At 42.3% G+C, this 16849-nt stretch overlaps 2 protein-coding genes across 5 annotated transcripts; both read left to right on the top strand.

Moving 5' to 3' along the window:
• Positions 1-189: 189 nt before the first annotated feature.
• LOC104054348 (FANCD2 and FANCI associated nuclease 1) lies at positions 190-11982 on the top strand. 3 transcript variants are annotated; one of them, XM_054077232.1, is made up of 11 exons: positions 190-356; positions 728-799; positions 943-2358; positions 2845-2985; positions 3391-3586; positions 5830-6063; positions 7019-7150; positions 8273-8381; positions 9112-9231; positions 10647-10811; positions 11591-11982. In XM_054077232.1, exons 3-11 carry the CDS (start codon positions 1098-1100, stop codon positions 11831-11833), a joined length of 2601 nt encoding a protein of 866 aa, XP_053933207.1. In that variant the 5' UTR covers positions 190-356; positions 728-799; positions 943-1097; the 3' UTR covers positions 11834-11982. The 3 variants fall into 3 exon arrangements, with proteins under 3 accessions (XP_053933207.1, XP_053933205.1, XP_053933204.1); XM_054077230.1 differs by having other exon boundaries at positions 725-799; XM_054077229.1 differs by having other exon boundaries at positions 345-799.
• Positions 11983-12117: 135 nt separating this feature from the next.
• LOC128853342 (fanconi-associated nuclease 1-like) lies at positions 12118-16557 on the top strand. 2 transcript variants are annotated; one of them, XM_054077236.1, is made up of 5 exons: positions 12118-12477; positions 13895-14089; positions 14437-14565; positions 15350-15514; positions 16453-16557. In XM_054077236.1, exons 1-4 carry the CDS (start codon positions 12280-12282, stop codon positions 15485-15487), a joined length of 660 nt encoding a protein of 219 aa, XP_053933211.1. In that variant the 5' UTR covers positions 12118-12279; the 3' UTR covers positions 15488-15514; positions 16453-16557. The 2 variants fall into 2 exon arrangements, with proteins under 2 accessions (XP_053933211.1, XP_053933210.1); XM_054077235.1 differs by lacking the exon at positions 16453-16557 and having other exon boundaries at positions 15350-15659.
• The last annotated feature ends 292 nt before the right edge of the window (positions 16558-16849 follow it).

The following is a 16849-nucleotide window of genomic DNA, read 5'->3' as shown; positions in this document are numbered from 1 at the left end:
GTTCCCTCGTGCTTCCCCTCTCTGAGGAGAGGAGAGGCTGTTTCTCCGCCATTTCCGTGCCGGGAGGGGGCCGGGCGCATCGGCGACTCGGAGCTCCGCTCGCCAGGCCTGCGCGCGCCATCGGCCGTGGGCTGCTCTGGACTGGGGGCGGGCGTGGCGCTGAGGGCCCGCGGCCCGGCGTGAGGGGGAGCGCGGGAAGGGCGCCCTGTGGGGCTCCTTCTGGGGGCTCAGAGAGGGAGCGCCCTTCCCAGGGCCGGGCAACAGGAGCAGCCATCGACCGTGTGCGGCCGGAGGAGCCGGGCAGGAGAGAGTCCCTCTGACGGGCGCGGATCGGCTCTCCCAGAGACCTCAGGCGGGTGTGGTTGGCCTGGATGGCCTCAGGTCTTTTCCAACCTGGTGATTCGGTGACTCTGTTCCTTCCCAAGGACTCCTTTTGGAGTTGTTCCTTCCCAGCAGTGCCGCCCCGCGCTCGGTGGGAGCTGCCCCAGCCCTGCCTGCCCTTGGCTCTGCGCTGGGGAGAGACACCTGCTCAGCACAGACCGCGCTGAGCACAGGGCGGTATCATCGCCAGAGAAGGAGTCCTGTCTGGGGAACACTGAAAGAAACTGCTGTCAGAAGGACATTCTGTCTAACTTTCAAAAAATACAATTATTTAGATGAAACTTCACTTTAGCTTAAATCCAGTTATTGCGCTTTTTGTAATAGCAACTACTTTTTCTATCAGCAGGGCTGCAGTGCTGGTGCGTGAGGGGAGCCGGGCAGGTGGGTGAGCCCCGACAGTCGCATGCACTTGCAACAGGTCAGCTACCTTGAAGCAGTTACCACGTCCTCTGAATTTCCCCGCTGTCGGGTTTTTTTCTCTCCCCCTTGCTCCTCTTTGTTGCTTTTGTATGTTAGAAGGTCTGTCATCCAATTTTTTGTTTGTTTTGTTTTCCCTTGAAGGCATGTCGGAGGATTACAGATGGGAAATGGAAGGCCAGGAGAAGCCTTTTTTTTCCTTTTACATATTACACAATAAGGAAACGTGACCTGAGTGAAGTTGCCTGTGCCGTGTAAATGCTCTCAAGGTTTGCGAGGCAGAAGCGAGGTCGTCCGAAATGAAAAGATCCCAAATAGGTTTGTGGCTTGGTAGAAATAAGAAAAGAAAAGGAACAGGAAGAGAAGTGGAAGGCAAAGGAACACAATCTGTACCTTCAGCATCTTCCTCTATTACTTCCTTTTTTAACAATGCTCCGCCTGCCAAAATTAACTGTCCCATGTGTGGACAGATGGTGCCAAGATGTAAAATAAATGAACACATAGATGAAATGTGTCAGAGAAACCGTGGTGAGATTGGTGTCGTCGGTTCAACACTCAGCTCTTTTAGGAATGACAGTCCCCCTGCTGCAAGCTTGAACGATACTTCTAGCTCACGTTTTTCAAAAGAGCTTTTAAATATAGAAGCAAGTCCTTCCAAAAGCAGTTTATTGACAACAGAAGGGAGTGGAGGACAACAGATTAGTCCTTATTTTAGCAATAATAGTTCAGTCTGTAGTGCTAACAATGAACAACAGGCTCAAACAGTCAAAATAGTTTCTTTGGGAAGCTTGTCATCTAAACTGTCCAGAAGACGCCATAGCCAGGGAGGAAAACAGATTGTGTATAAAGAGATCAACTCTTCACCTCCAGCTGTTCACAACATGTGCAAAAGTACTGCAGCACAGGAGGAGGATGACGAGATTTATGCTGGGCATAGTTCTCAGAAAGAAAATCATCGTAAGGAACAAAATTCTTCAGTGGAGGAATCTGAATTTCAAGCAGAAGTAGACAAATGTAGTGGAGAACAGCTTGCGGATACTGTTCAGGTATCTTTGCCAGCTGATAACGTTAATGGCAAAAGGTTACCATGTGGTACAAGCAGCAAAACAGAAAGCTCTGAAGGTGGAATTCTTAATCCTGATAAATTTGAAACACACGGAGCCATTAATTCATCAGCAGAGCTGACCAGTGGTTTGGAAGTGAAGACTCAGCCTTGCACTCAGGTTATTCCTTCTTCCAGGACAGAAGCAAGCTGTGGTATGCAAAATTGCTCTAGCAAGGGTGGTGTAGACATGCTTCCTGTGGAAGTTCTTGAAGACTTTGAAGATGAAATGGATCGTGTTTTGTTAGAAACTGTTGAAAAGGTAGAAATTAAATATTCCATCGGGGACATTTTAGACAAAATAAATGAGGTTAGCTCTGCACCCAGCTCTCCTGGGCACCCATATTACCTCCAGAATTTTTTGGTGGTGCTGCAAGCGGTCTTGGAGAATGAAGACGATGTCAGACTCTTTGATGAGCAAGATATGAATGTTATAGCCAAGTTCTGCGAATTATCAGGTATTTTTATTTTAAATATGTTTTCACATTACCTCTTGTAGATGGAACTGTTCTGTAGCAATTAGAAGTTCTGTCAGACTGAAGCTTCTCTTGTTCCCCAGCCTCAAGTAGTTGGTTATTGGATGGATATTAAAGAAAGCAAAAAGATCTCTTTAACATCACAATATACAGAGTTTGAAAAATGAAGTTGTTTTTTCCTAGAGAAAAATTCTTTAAAGGGTGAGCATGTCCAAAATGCATTTTAGGAATGTTCGCTACCTACAAAATACATTGTATTAATTTTCTACCTACAAAACTTAAGAGTCTAATAAGCAATAATTACTTGGAAAGGTAAGTTCTAGTATTGTACCAAGTCTGCTCATTGAACATGGACAGGTTTAAAAGAGGATCAAGGGAATTTTTCTAGGTAAGGTAGTGATTATGCGTAGTACTGTGTTAGAATTTAATTTTCTTTTTATGCTTCCCTGTTTTAAATAAAATTTGCAGTTGGTGGCCAGAAGTTATATGTGAGACTTTTTCAACGCAAGCTGAACTGGTTAAAGGTGAACAAAATAGAGTATGGAGAGATAAGTACGGATTTGTCACCGGTGATTGAAGAACTGGCTGAAGCCAGATTTCTGCAAACAGGTGTGGCCATCATTAATAAGTGTTAAAAACATTACAAATAAAATCTGCAGCTGTGTCATGTTAGAGTTTAATGCTTGTCTGTGCTTTGAGAAGAGAGAATTAGAGGAGCAGAATAAAAGGTTTCAGATGAGTTATGTTGTGTTACATTAACAATAAAAGCCATTAGTGCAAATTAGGTAATGGAGATAAATAAATGCTAGGGCTGTAGGTGCAACAATAGGCTGTACTTGCCTTCAGCCTCATCTCAGAATTTCAAGCTGAAGCAGCCAGCGTTGATAAGACATGTTTGAAGAATCTTAATAATTAGGTTAGTACTTGCTTGTACAAATGTACTGAGATTTGAGCTGCTGCTTGAGTGTATGTGTATAGCACAGATTGAATACATGTGGATCATTTTACTTTTAGAATCAGAACTGGAAGACCTGTGTGAAGGGTTGGATTTGCTTTCAGCCCCTGAGCTAAAGACATTAGCCAAGATCTTTCACTTGCCAAACCCAAATGGCCAGAAACAGCAACTTGTGGATGACTTCTTGAGGTTGGCAAAACAGCGTTCAGTCTTCAGCCACAGTCAGACTGGTATTGGGACTGTGATTTTAAAAAGGTAACTCTGTTTCTAGTTACATTTTCTAGATGAATGTAAGTTACACTTCAAAGGACTCAATCTAGATGCCTTTTGAAGAGAATAATTAGTAAATTTATGAATGAAAAGAGGCAGCATTAAGTTTCGATTCACCGTGGGTCAAACAATGGTAATTTTTTTTTTTAAACTATGTCATGTTTTTCAGCTGAGGGCATGGTTTTCTGTCTCCAAAGTTACTCAATTATACTGAGAAACATTTCTGAATTATTTAAAGCAAAATCAGTGCAGAAAAACATCTAGGAAGACACAGGCGAAGTTGTTGTCTATTCAGGCAACTATCTGATATTTGTTTGCTGCGTGAGGTCTTTTAGTAGAGCTAGAGGGGAGTAATAATCTCTTTTTGTGATTGAATTTTTACTTCAGCAAGTTTACTTTACTTTTTGGCAATATTTTAAAGATAAAGGATTGTTTGCTTGACAAAATATTCTTTCCTGTGAATTTTCACTGTCGCTATCGGAGTTGTGCACATCAGATGCCTTTGGCTTTTAGGTCTTCTCCAGATTCAGGTTTAAGGTGTCATTCTGCCCTAGTAGTGGGAGTCTAGGAATATGAACTAAAGCAATAGCCGTGATACTGGTGCTAGGGTACGAGTCAGTTCTGGAGTTTATAAGCTTTCTTATGCAGTTACTTCTCTTAGTAACTCATACAAAAAAGTAACTGTCTGAATAACAGTGCATATAAACAAAGATTGCTTGTCCAGCACTTTGCCTGTCTGCTGGGCCAGAGAGCTAGGGTCTGAGCTCAGTAATTGTGGAATCCTTTCTGTACAAAATGCAGGTTGGGTAGAAGGCTGGCAGATATCAGTATATACTGCATTTGCTTCAATAACAGAATTTGTCTTCCTGTGGTATTCTTTTTCAAATGACACAGAGAAAGCTTTGTCAAATTTTGCGCAGCTATTTTTATTGGACAAATACTCGCTTTCAAAAGCTATCATATGATTCTCCACAAAATTCCTTGTATTAAATGTGGACTAGTTTTGGAAGATGGACTTTAAAGTCATCCCTCCATGAAGAGTTATTTTTACATAAATCTGTGAGGTCTTTCCTTATGCCAAAAGAGAGGCTTAATGTTGAGTTAGTGCTGGGCTAGCAGAGCTTCACAACTGAGAGGTTTGCATAGTATTTAAAGTAGTTTTATTTGTCTTTGTTGTTTTCAAAATACAACAGGAGCTCTATTGGTTCCCATTCTATTAAAAATAGTATTTCACACTGGTGTCATTGTCTCCAGTAGCGTTGCCCTTTATTTGGTCTGCAGGAAGACAGGTGAAGTGATCATAGCCACAGACACGATTATCTTGTGTTGGAGGATGCTGGGACTTTGCAATAAGTAAAGATGTTTTAATTTAAGGAGTTGTGGTTGTTTCCTCATGCAAATCTAGGTACAGAAAACTTTGGTGCAAAAATACTCTGTATCACTTGAGATTTCATTTTTCCTCTTTGATACTTGGATTACGTGCTGATGCATAACGTATAGTTTGTACAACAATCTCTTAATGGAAACAAAATAATTTGCAGACTCTTGGCTTAAACTGTACAAAGGAAGTCTAGAAAAAGATTTGTTCAGGAAGTGGAAAGGAACCTGGGAAAATTAGTTACATTCCAAAAGTCCTTAGTGCTGGCTTACTCCCTGCTCCAGGAAAAGAGACTGATAGTTTCTTGCTTGGCCACATCAGCTTTGGGAATGCAGTATTCTTTGCTTTGGCTGACAGCTGAAATCCTAGTTACCCCGTGAGATCAGGGAAAATCTTGTTTTACATCTGTGCTGTCCTGTAGACACATAACAGAAATCTTGTCATCTGTGAAAGGGCTGGATGGAGGTGTGTGAATGGAGACACCTAAAGCAAGAGGTCTCAGGCTGTGGTCTGCAAACACTGCCTTAGCAGCCAACCGCATCTTGTTGCTTGTTGGTGCTGCCTGGCTTAGCAGCAGGAGCAGCTGCACCCAAAGGGTAGTTAGTTCCAATTCTGTTCTGTTTCAAGCGTGGCCCTTGAACTTTTCGTTAGTTAATGTTATTTCTTTGGCTTTTCATTAAAGGTTACGTGTACTATATAGATTTTCAAGCTGCTCCTTTTAAGGAAAATCAAGTTTACACATGAATTGGCTTGAAAATGAAATTATTCTCTTACTTCATCCAGTATATTTGAATTTTTATAAGTGAGGTTAAAAACTGTTTGTTATAGTAATTTTTATCTGTCCTTCCAGGGTGAAGGACCTGGCTGGAAAATCTGTCAGGGTCTGTAAAGGCCCTCGGGCTGTCTTTTCTCGAATTCTGCTGCTATTTTCACTGTCTGAGTCATTGGAGGATGAAGAAGCTGGCAGTGCTGGTCAAGGCCAGCTCTCCACACTCCTTATGGTAAACATGAGGCGTATGGTATTCCCCAGTTACACTGTAAACAGGAAAACACAGGTCTTCCAGGACAGAGAAGATCTTATCAGGTAGGGGGACCTTTGACAGTTTGGAAATCATTTTATTTCTTGAAAAACTTTTCTGCAGTACTTATGTAGGCAAATAAGAATTTGTCATGTAGAACTCCTGATGTAAATAGGTAGAAGTGCACTGTTGCAAGGATTTTAAATGCATTTTTGTATCCAAGTAGGACTAGTAATTCACAGTGGTTTGCGTTTTGAAACAAAATAGTGGATTTATTTGCCTCATGATCATCTGCTGTGATGATTATTAGAATGAACTCTGTACGGAACAATAAACATGTTCTCTAGCTCACAAGCAATTTAAAACAAACTCTGCTAGTGTAGGCTCTGCTTATCCTACAAGATTATGAATAAAGCTGGCTGCATGGTTCAATGTATTTGGAGACTGGGAGTTTTTAAAAGGTATTTTGTGGGGAAATTTATTTCATTTAACTAAATGCTTTCTGAGATGAATTAATGCAGTTGTTATTCCTAACATAAGAAGGATTTGGAGCTGTTGGAACAGGTCCAGAGGAGGCCACAAAGATGATCTGAGGGCTGGAATACCTCCCATATGAGGGCAGGCTGAAAAAGTTGGGGTTTTTCAGGCTGGAGAAGAGAAGGCTTCGAGGAGACCTTAAAGGGGGCCTACAAGCAGGCTGGAGAGGGACTTTTTACTAGGGTGTGGAGTGATAGGATGAGGAGGAATGGCTTTAAATTGGAAGGGGGCAGATTTAGGTTAGGCATTAGGGAGAACTTTGTCACGCTGAAGGTAGTGAGGCACTGGCCCAGGTTGCCCAGGGAAGCTGTGGATGCCGTCTCCCTGGAGGTGTTCAAGGCTGGGTTGGATGGGACTTTGAGCAGCCTGATTCAGTGGGAGGTGTCCCTGCCCATGGCAGGGGGTGGGACTGGGTGGGCTTTGGAGGTCTTTGCAACCCAGACCATTCTATGATTCTATGACTGTGGGGTTTTTTTGCCTTAGATATGCAACTGCTGCTCATCTGTCGAATGATATAGCCACTGCAATGGTGAATGGGAACTGGGAGGAAGCTCATCATCTGTATTTGTGTGCTAAAGAAACCTGGAGTGAACTAAAAAATCACCCCTCTTTGAGGTACTTAACTGAAAAGTAGCCTAGTGTTCATATGAGACTGTTGAGTGTGTTATCTTCCTTTCGGTATTTTTCCTTTTGTGAGAGTCTTGTAGGCTAGTAATATTATTTAAGCCTGATAAAGGTAGAAGCTTTTATGTTCCTGAAAACTTGTGAATTTCCTGCTGGTTTGTTTACCTTTTAAATAATAAAATCTCAGGGATGAATTGGTAGGCATGGGTAAAGCACTAAAATATTTCCTGTTTGTGCATCGATGTAGGAGAACAAGAGCCTTATGTTTTCCTTGTCATAGGTTATTTTATGATCTTTAGACAAATAGCAATAAGCAGAATTTAAAATTCACTGTGAATGAAACAAGGTTGCAAACATTGTGGGAAAACTTGGTGGATTGTTTGTCTCTTCAATCTTCCAGGTGGGTGTGATGAGGGAAAGGTTACTAAAGATCTGAGAACAGAAATGATGTGTGGTTGTTTTTGAAGCATCCTTTGTCAGGTTTTCTTTCAATTATTTTGTTTGCTTGCTTAATAATACAGTGAAAGTTAAAGCCTTGCATTAGGCATTTTCATAGCAACTCAGTTAAAATAATATTCATAGAGAATCATTTGGAGGTCTGTTCCATTTCACACGGAAGACAGTGGAAAAATCTGTTTTGATTTCAATAAGACATTCAAAAGACTTTGTCCTGAGACATAGAGGCATCTACCCAAAAGAGGCAAGTTGTCTTTTATGGTAGGATATGCCTGTTCTAGCTTTTTTTCTTTTCTTCAGCTGCGTTTCTCAGCTGAAGAACTGGGAACCTTCTGATTGGTGAGAATGAGTCGGCAGAAACAAAACATGTTGTAATAAATTATTGTTTTACACCTGATGTAAAACTTATTGATTCTACTGTTGTTGAAACCAAAATATGCTGTACAAGTGCAGCTTGCACCTGCTGCCTCAGCTAAACTATTTTCTTACCTTGGAGTTCTTGACTCAGCTGGAATACTCAGTTCAGTATACATATCAGTTTGATATATAAGGTATTTAATTTTTGTAAGTGCTTTGGGTAGAACTGTTCTTCATAACAGAAGTTCAAGAATTTAAATTGCCATCATTAAATTGATCTGAGCTGCTCTTACCTTTCAGCTATCACAGAGTTTTACCTGAGTATCTGCGACATTTCACCGTCGGCTGGGTGTATACAAGAATCCTTTCTCAAGGTGTTGAGATTTTGCAGAGACTTCACATGTATGAGGTAGGAGTGGTGAAGTGAATAGGAATATGTGTTAAATGTAGCATTGTACATCAATTTACATTTCTGATGTGCTAGGAAATGGTGATAATGTTTTCCAGGACTTGCTACAGTTCTAACAGATTGTTTTTAAGGAAAAAGAGCCCTTTCTTTCTGCTTTAGAAAGTTTTAAATTGTTTTGATTTCTGTTTATGCTTTGGAGATTTATCATATATAATATAGCATGAGACTGTTGCTGAGACACTGTTTCGTTATTTAAAGATATCTGTGTTTCGTTAGGTTTGGTTATTGCTTTTAAGAAAGACAATTTTGGAAGAAAAGTCTATGAAATCCTTGACTCTTCACCTTAGGAGCTAACGTCGCCAAAGGACTCTGACTTATATATTAAAGCAAACCACGTTGTTCTGAAACAGGTTTTGCCACTACAAAAAGACAACAAGTAATACTCAGATCATTTTCATATGCAATAAGGAATATATACAGAAAGGACAAAAATATTATATATTTGGCAGCTAACCTTAAGGCTGACATAAAACTGTCTGTATTCTAGAGTTTTTAAGATACACCCATGCACCTGAATGCGTTGATTGATGGAGTAAAAACAGGCTTTGAATTGTGCAGAGACCAAGTTTTATAGTGCCCAGTAATTAGAAGGGAAAGTGAGAAACTGACTGTATAATGAAACTTCAGTCTGGTTTTCTAGCTCAATTAATACATAATACTGTTTCTGCAGGAAGCGGTGCAGGAGCTGCAGACTCTTTTGTCTCAGAGCGTGTACTGTACCGACAGCAGAGGACGATGGTGGGATCGCCTAGCACTCAATTTACACCAGCACTTGAAAAACACTAAAAAGGTAACTTCATAACTGCGTGCTGAAAACTGGAAACACTGCAGTCATTGTCTGAAAACATTTTAAAAAAACATTTTGTATGAGAAGAACAACAGGGAAGGTCCTTCTAAAAATGCAGATACTGATAGGAATCCCAAGGTCAGGCAACCATTTTCTCTGAATAAATGAATCCTCCTCTGAATATGGCGTGTACCCTTATCCTTGGTTGGCCTGCTTTTTTCTGTTGCATAGAACCACACTGTTTGGCGTGAAGGATTGTATGGAGTCATCAGGCAGCAGCTTGCTTGCTGTTCAGCAATGAAAAAAACAAACATGGTTGGAGGGAGTATTTAATGTTTTCAGGCGGTAGTTGCATCAGCTGCTGATCTGAGGATTTGTAAGTACGGGAGATCATGTCTGTTACACAGAAAGGAGAAGAAATATTGTAAGTGATCAAAAATTAAACTCTGTAGGACTGTTAAGGTCACAGTGAAGTACGGGCAAACTGAAAGTCATCTTTTAACTAGAAGACAAAAAGGACCAATCTAATTAAACACACACAAGATACCTTACTAACTTGGCAATGAAAAACAGAGCTTAAAGTAATTTTTTAAGTCCATGAACAGCAGCGGTTGTAGAGTTATTTAAAATAAGCAGAGAATGATTTTTTTTTTTCCCTTGCTGTTGCTTCCTTGCCTCACTAAGGCTGTTGAGAATTGGGATTCAAATGCTTGTGTTCTGTGTTGTGTTTTGATTCTCTAATTCTGTTACAAGGAAATACTATCGGAGGCTGCCAAGCATCTGTAGTTGTCTGCTCTGCATGTCATAGCACTGTATCAAGCTTTATTCAGACTTGGAATTAGAAGTTGCGGAAAGGAGGAGCTAGTATGAGTTCCTTATTTATATGGTTAAGACAAAGTGACTTCCTCGAGTTACAGAAGGAGGGTATGTCAGAACCATGAATTGAATTAATTTTGGAGTCCGTATTTAATGCTGGATGTTCTTCAGTGCATTGATCTAAAATTTGCTCTGTATGTACATCCTTGCACAACTGATAGGGTCCTTCTGTTTCCGTATTATGTGCTGTTAAGAAACTGGCTTTAAAATATTAAACTGATTCACCTTAGAACCATCCCTTATTTCTGGTCACTTATGCAGAATTTAGACTTCCTTAATCTTATATTAATCAGTACAAATGGAGACTAATTTCTTTTTACTGTATTAGAGCAAACTCGAATCCAGAAGCCTACTAGCGCAAAATATTGCTTGCTAGTTAGAACTTCAGTACAGAAGTAAGAAAGGTGGCCCTGTCTTACATGCTGTTTTTTACATTCACGTATTTGTGCTACTTAAATCAATTGGTCTTTTGAACTCAGTAAGTACAGACAGATCTGCACAGGTCTTTCTAGATTACCGTTTGCTACCATGCTCTTTGCCAGGCCATCGACTGCATTAGACGGGGGCTGGCAGACCCGTTTGTACGTACCGGGCATCGGCTCTCTCTCTACCAGCGGGCCCTACGCATCAGGGACTCGCCAAGCTGCAAGCAGTTCAGATGCCTGTTTCATGATCTGCCAGTCATAGCCGTGGAGGATGTGACGCACGTAAGTGAAGTTGTTGGTGTTTCCTGAGAAATAACAGCTCGAGGTCTGACAAGAAAAAGTAATCTGGGAGACTGTTGTTACGTGCTGTGCACCAGCCTCTGACTTTTTGTCCTGTAGGAAGTAAACAAATATTCCTACTTATTTAATAAATGGGCGGCTTCTTAGCCAAAGTTAGTCAGGTGTGCACTGATTTAATTTGCATTGCTTTGCTGAATTGCAGCATCAGTGCATCACCCCTGATGTCTTCAGACCAGGCATTTTGCCTGTAGGAACAAGTCAAAGTAACGTTAGCACCTAAAGTAACCTTAGCATTTGATTAATGGCTCAAAAAATGCAATGTTTGTGGGTTTTTTTTGTAACCTTTGGAAGTGATGCACTCTGAGCATATGCTGTGCAGATATGCAATGTGATGCGCTTACATCATATTGGAATGGGTTTTTTTAACTCCTTCTTTTCCCTACTGCTGCGAAGATAATTGTGTCTGGGCAAAGTCAGAGCAGAGCCTCACTTTCTCAGCCCTGCCACCATGTATCTCCCTACAGCCTTTCTTTGTCTCAGTCCAGAATCTGTCCCCTCAGCGACAGGTATTCTTTCTTCCTGGTCCTGCGTATAGACAGATGACAGGTTGAATTTTATTCAGTTGGTTTTTAGGAACAAATATATTTCTGATTTTAAGGAAACTGAAAAGGAGGAGTGTGTTTTAAGAGAGATTCAAATAAGTAGACTAAAGCTTTTTAAGTGTGATGCAAGAAGGTAACAAGTTCTTTTAATATGTTCAGGTTACGATCAAAGGAAAGATGTGTCCTCAGATGGGAATGGGAAAGTCTGTGTTTTTAATGGAGGATATCGGTGATGAAGAAGGAGGCGAGGATGTCAGTGTCTCCACAGTCATGTGCTCAGTTGAAGAGCTGGCGTTAACTCATTACAGGCAGAATGGCTTTGATCAGGGTAACAGGAACTTCTTTTTGTACAGTAAAATAAGTGTGGGAGTAAACAACCAATTTACTATGCAGTTATGTTAATAGACCATTGTCAGCTGATTTCCTTAGACCAGTTTCTTATCAATGAACAGCTACTCTATTTGTTAGGGGTAAAATGCTAGCAGTGTCATTTAAGGGAGTGGTATTAAGGAAAGGAAAACTTCCACTGATTTTTGGTACTAGATGAACATGGAAACGGTGTATAACATAGCAACACACTAAGTGACTTCTTTTGAAAAGGCTTGACTTCCAGCTCTGTTAGTAGTTGTTAATTGATTTTTACAATTTACGTGCTGTGAAAAGACGTAGACCAATAAGAATATATAGGTCTGTTTTATAGAAAAAAGCAAAATACAGAAAGATAGGCGGGTTACTTTTTAAAACAAAATTTATATTTTTAATAAAATATATATTTTAACATAATTTTCTTTTATTGATATGTTTTCAAATACTGTTGCAGAAAAAGTGGCCATGTCAGAAAAGGGTAAATGGGAAGGTGTCAGTATTTAGATTTTGGTAGCGCTTTATATGAGAGTGCTGTAGGAATTAATGTTTCTGTTTTCATTAAATTTTGCCCTTTAGGTATTCATGGGGAAGGATCGACCTTTATGACGCTCTACGGGATTCTGATGTGGGATATCATTTTCATGGATGACATACCTGACGTTTTCAGAAACGCCTATCAGGTAGTTTTGAAAGGCTTTATTTAGTTTACGTCTTCACCCATTGCTGTAGACTCTGTAGCAGTGTAAAAATCTCAGTTGGGATTAGATGGACATCTTATTCTGAGGGACTTTTCAGACAGGTCGTGGTGTTGGCTTGGTTCTATTATTTGTGATATTTGGCTTATTACTAAAGGGCTCCTTGGTAGATAATATGCTGTGTAAGCCTGGATTGACTGCCAGGCAGGGTGGGATTCACCTGGCTGCGTGTCTAGGACTGTGCATATGTCTGAACACACCAGCCAAAGCTCCCTTTGTATTCAGTGGAAGAATACTACTGTCCCGCAGTGCCGTGCAGCTCCTTCGGAGGTGACACATTCCATTGAAACAGGATAAAAACAGAGGCTGTTTCTTATCACTATCCTTTAAAGGGAAGTCATATTTATGAACTCAGGTTTGTAAACGCCTCACCTGCTCCACCCCAACATATTTATGCTTTTGGGATTATCCTTCCTTTTTGTCAAGGGAACAAACAAGACACCAACACGACCCCCTCAACAACAAGTCCCTTCTATACCCTAAAAGCAATGATCCCTGGTGAACTTGTGGCTCTTAGTTAAGTGCTTTGCGTCCCACTACTTGCAGCTAGGAACGGTTTTAATAATTGCCATGAGAAAATTTGATCAAGAACAAGCCCTGTATTTACGTCTCCTTGGCATTTGTTTTTTAAACTGGATTTTACCTCCTCTGCAGAGCAAAGCAGTAGTGAGCCTCAGGCCTGAGCACGGGTGAACTGAAGGCTCCTGCCTAGTTCTCTCAGTCACTCTGAGGCTGTACTTTTGTGGGATAGGCTGTCGCAGCAGTTTGCACAGGGCTGAAATCTGCCTTTTGTCTAAGTGCTCTGCATTTGACTTTGAAAAGCAAGAATTGCACTCAGCTGCTCCTTGGTAGCCTTTCTCAGCCATGTTCAGACTTGAGTAGTTGCTGCAGGGCCATTCCACACTAACGTGGTCGGTGCTGTGCGTACAGCTGTGCATTTAGGTGGCGTGAGCGGTAACTCTCCAGTTCCATCGCTGCTTTGTTCTGCCCACTTCACACTGCCCACTGCAGCCGAGCAGCCTGGGTACCGATTCCAAATCCTGACTAGAATGTTACTGCTGGGAGAGCCAGGAGACGGGATAGCTCTGTCTTGTTAAAGGCAGCTTCAGCTGAGGGCGAAAACCAGCACAGCACAGGTTAAGGTGTGGCCATCGCTTGTTGCACTGGCATTGGGTGTTAAAATACAAATCTTTTCCCATTTAATAAAGGTTTTGGAACTGTTAAATCAACTGCGTTTGAGTGAATTTGTAGCTGAGACAAGAAAACCATGAAGCAGGGCATCGCCATTCTTGGAATTGCTGCTTTGCTGGCAGCTCCTCTATTTACTTTTTTTTTTATACAGACATTCCCCCTGGATTTATACACCGACAGCTTCTATGAGAACAGGAGGGATGTCATTGAGGCCAGACTCCAGCAGCTTCACACGGCATCCTCGGAGACACTGACAAAGCTGATCGCTGACATCTGGACCGCTCAGGAGGGCAAAGCAGCAGCTCTCGTTAGCTGGGGGCGTTTTGCTTCCCTCCAGCAAGTCCAGGTAAGGAACCCTTGTCCGGATGGGACACTGGATTGGTTGGGCTCACCCTCCACGGCATGCCTGCAAGTTTGTACTGAGGTGCTGAGCCACAGCTGATGGTGAATTGTAGGAGGGAGGAATTGAGTGGGGCCTTTGGCACTGCTCTCCCTGGCCCCAAGTACTGTGTCTCCTTTCTCATGTGGTCACTGTTCCTGCAGCAGCAATTGGGAGCACTGCAGGGAGAGAATTGCTGCGCCTGTGTTACGTGGGTCTAAGCAAAGAGCTGAGCTGGGCCACAGAACGTTCTTGTGAGGGCTGGGACAGAGTTGTACAGGAAATGAGAAAAGTAGACAAAACTTCTCTTCCAGAGCCTCGTCTCTTGTCTTGGAGGAGCATTTCTGAGCGGTATTTTTAGACGACTTTCCAAAGATCTACGCCACTGCCGAGGGGGCCTCCCTGACCTGGTCGTGTGGCGTACTCACACAAACCACTTCAAGGTATGTTCAGTGCTCAGCTGAGCTGACCCTTAGGTATGAAACCTCCCGCCTGTCGGCCCACACAAACTGTATTGCCCTGTTGGGGTGGAGCTCAGCCTGCTGCTCCTCTGCCCGGCAGCCTGTGGTGATCCATGAGCTGCTATTCCATCATGTTTTGCTGTAGCTTTAATGAGAAGCAGCAAGAGGTGGCAGGCAATTGTAGAAGGGGCCTTCAGTTAAGCCCATTGGCTATTGTAGAAGGGGCCTTCAGCTGAAATTAAGCAGAGCAACTGTTATTGATCAGTTATACACGTTCTGGCTGCTGTTCGTAAGGGATGCTGATGGGTGCTGATGTCACCACTTCCTTTACTTAACACAGAGACTTGACTATGTGACGCAGCTCTGTCTGCTTCGAAAACTGAGTAACCAGTCATGGTTTGTCTTGCCTGGTAGTGGCAGAGGTACCAGATGGCTACTGGGCAGCTCTCAGCAGCTGGAGCAGCCTGGGAGGCACTTTGTAGAAACACTACTGAACAGCAGATCAGTTCTGTAGAACATCTGAATGAGTTGCTGTCAGTATCAGCTGGAAGAGGTGAGGCTGCAGATGATTGATTTTTTTGAGTGTGTGGTCTCTTTGTTCACCGCTGCCTCTGTGTTTTGGTGGATATTCACTACAGAAAATGTCATTATTTTACAGTTAAACTTTCACCCACTGGGCCTTCTGTTGTGCTAAGTCTATATTCTGTTTCTTGCAAATAACAGTCCCTCCACAGGCACATGGCTAACCATCTCCATTTCTTTGTAGCTGGTGGAAGTGAAGGGTCCCAATGATCGCCTGTCCCCCAAGCAGATGATCTGGCTGAGTGAACTGAAGCAGCTGGGTGCTACGGTTGAAGTTTGTCACGTGCGAGCCGTTGGAGGCAAGAGCAAACGCCTCAGCTGACAACAGAGGCCTTTCGTGGTCACACAGGTAACCTGGGTGTCATTAGAGGAACCGGCACAACACACACACCACGGGCTGCTGCTTATTAAAGTAGTTTCTTCTAAAATACTGGTTTCTTGGAACATTACTGTAGCTATTTATAGCACAAAACATGCTAAAAAAGGGATGAGTGTCAGTGCAATTTACTGCCTCTCACTTTGTGGTCAGAAGGACACAGCCTTTCTCTTTATGTACAATTCGCAACTTCCTCTGTGGAAGGTGTTCTGGGGGTTTTGCCCAGTAAAGAGAAACGGCTGTTTGCACACGGGCACCATCTGAGAGCAGCTTCTACTGCAAAACATGTGGCGCATTGCATCCTGAGTGCAGCTATTGCCTGTGCAGCCCGGGTTCACGTTGTTGTGCAAGTTCGGAGCCCTGCCAGGACGGTCGGGACCAGCGCGGTTCCCCACCTGCCCCACATTGGATTGGGTAGTTCTGATTTTCACTTTAATATAAAAACATAGAGCTGGTCAGTGACAGCACAGGGTAAGGCACAGCTTTCCTTTAAAATGCTGGTTTGATGCGCTGCTACGTGTGAAAGGACAATTCAACAGCTGCTGCTGTGAGTGTCTGTCTAAGGGGGAGATGCTTCTGGTAGAGGACAGGGGTTGTGCAGTGCAGAGAGCTCTGCACTCTTGCAGGACGCCATTCCGTACAGCCGGCTTTGCCCCACACAGCTTGATGCGTTTTCTCATTCTGAAATAAGCCAATAAATTGAAATGGAAGCGAAAGGATGAGAGACTCCTGTGGGTTTGTCTCACTTTTAACAGCCAACACCCCTTCTCTGTCATCTTCGTTCTCCTCCTGAGTAAGTTTTCCTGGGGTCAGGAAGTCTGCTCACCATACAGACAGCAGATGCTCTAGTAGAACGTATCAAGAAATCCACATCATTTGTGTATCTTTTTTTATTGCTCATCTTTCTACAGCACAGCATCCCTGCTTTTCTTGGAAAAAACAAACTCGCACGCTCCCCCCAGTATGTTGTTTGTTAGAGGAAGTGAAAGAAAGCACCTGAAGTTTGCTGTGGAAAGGTACGAATTTTTATTTAGTCTAATTTACTTCACATTCACAACTCGGCATCAGGATTTTATAATCTTCCTGGCACTGCTACTTTACTCAATAAATCATTATCAGGCACAAAGGTTTCAGTTTCAGTTGAAATAGTGAACTCTAAACCATCACAGCAACAGCATTAGAAACCCACTGCCCCGCGCAGGCTGAGGTACGCATTTCTGTCATTTCTGCATTAGAGGCAAATATAAGATTTTTGTCCTTTGCTTAAATAGATGTTAGAAATTTTTTGGTTTCAACGTCTTTCTGTCT

The sequence above is a fragment of the Cuculus canorus genome, chromosome 12, assembly GCF_017976375.1.
Source record: "Cuculus canorus isolate bCucCan1 chromosome 12, bCucCan1.pri, whole genome shotgun sequence".
Classification (NCBI taxonomy): Eukaryota; Metazoa; Chordata; class Aves; order Cuculiformes; family Cuculidae; genus Cuculus; species Cuculus canorus.
This window is presented reverse-complemented; position numbering and strand designations above follow the sequence as displayed.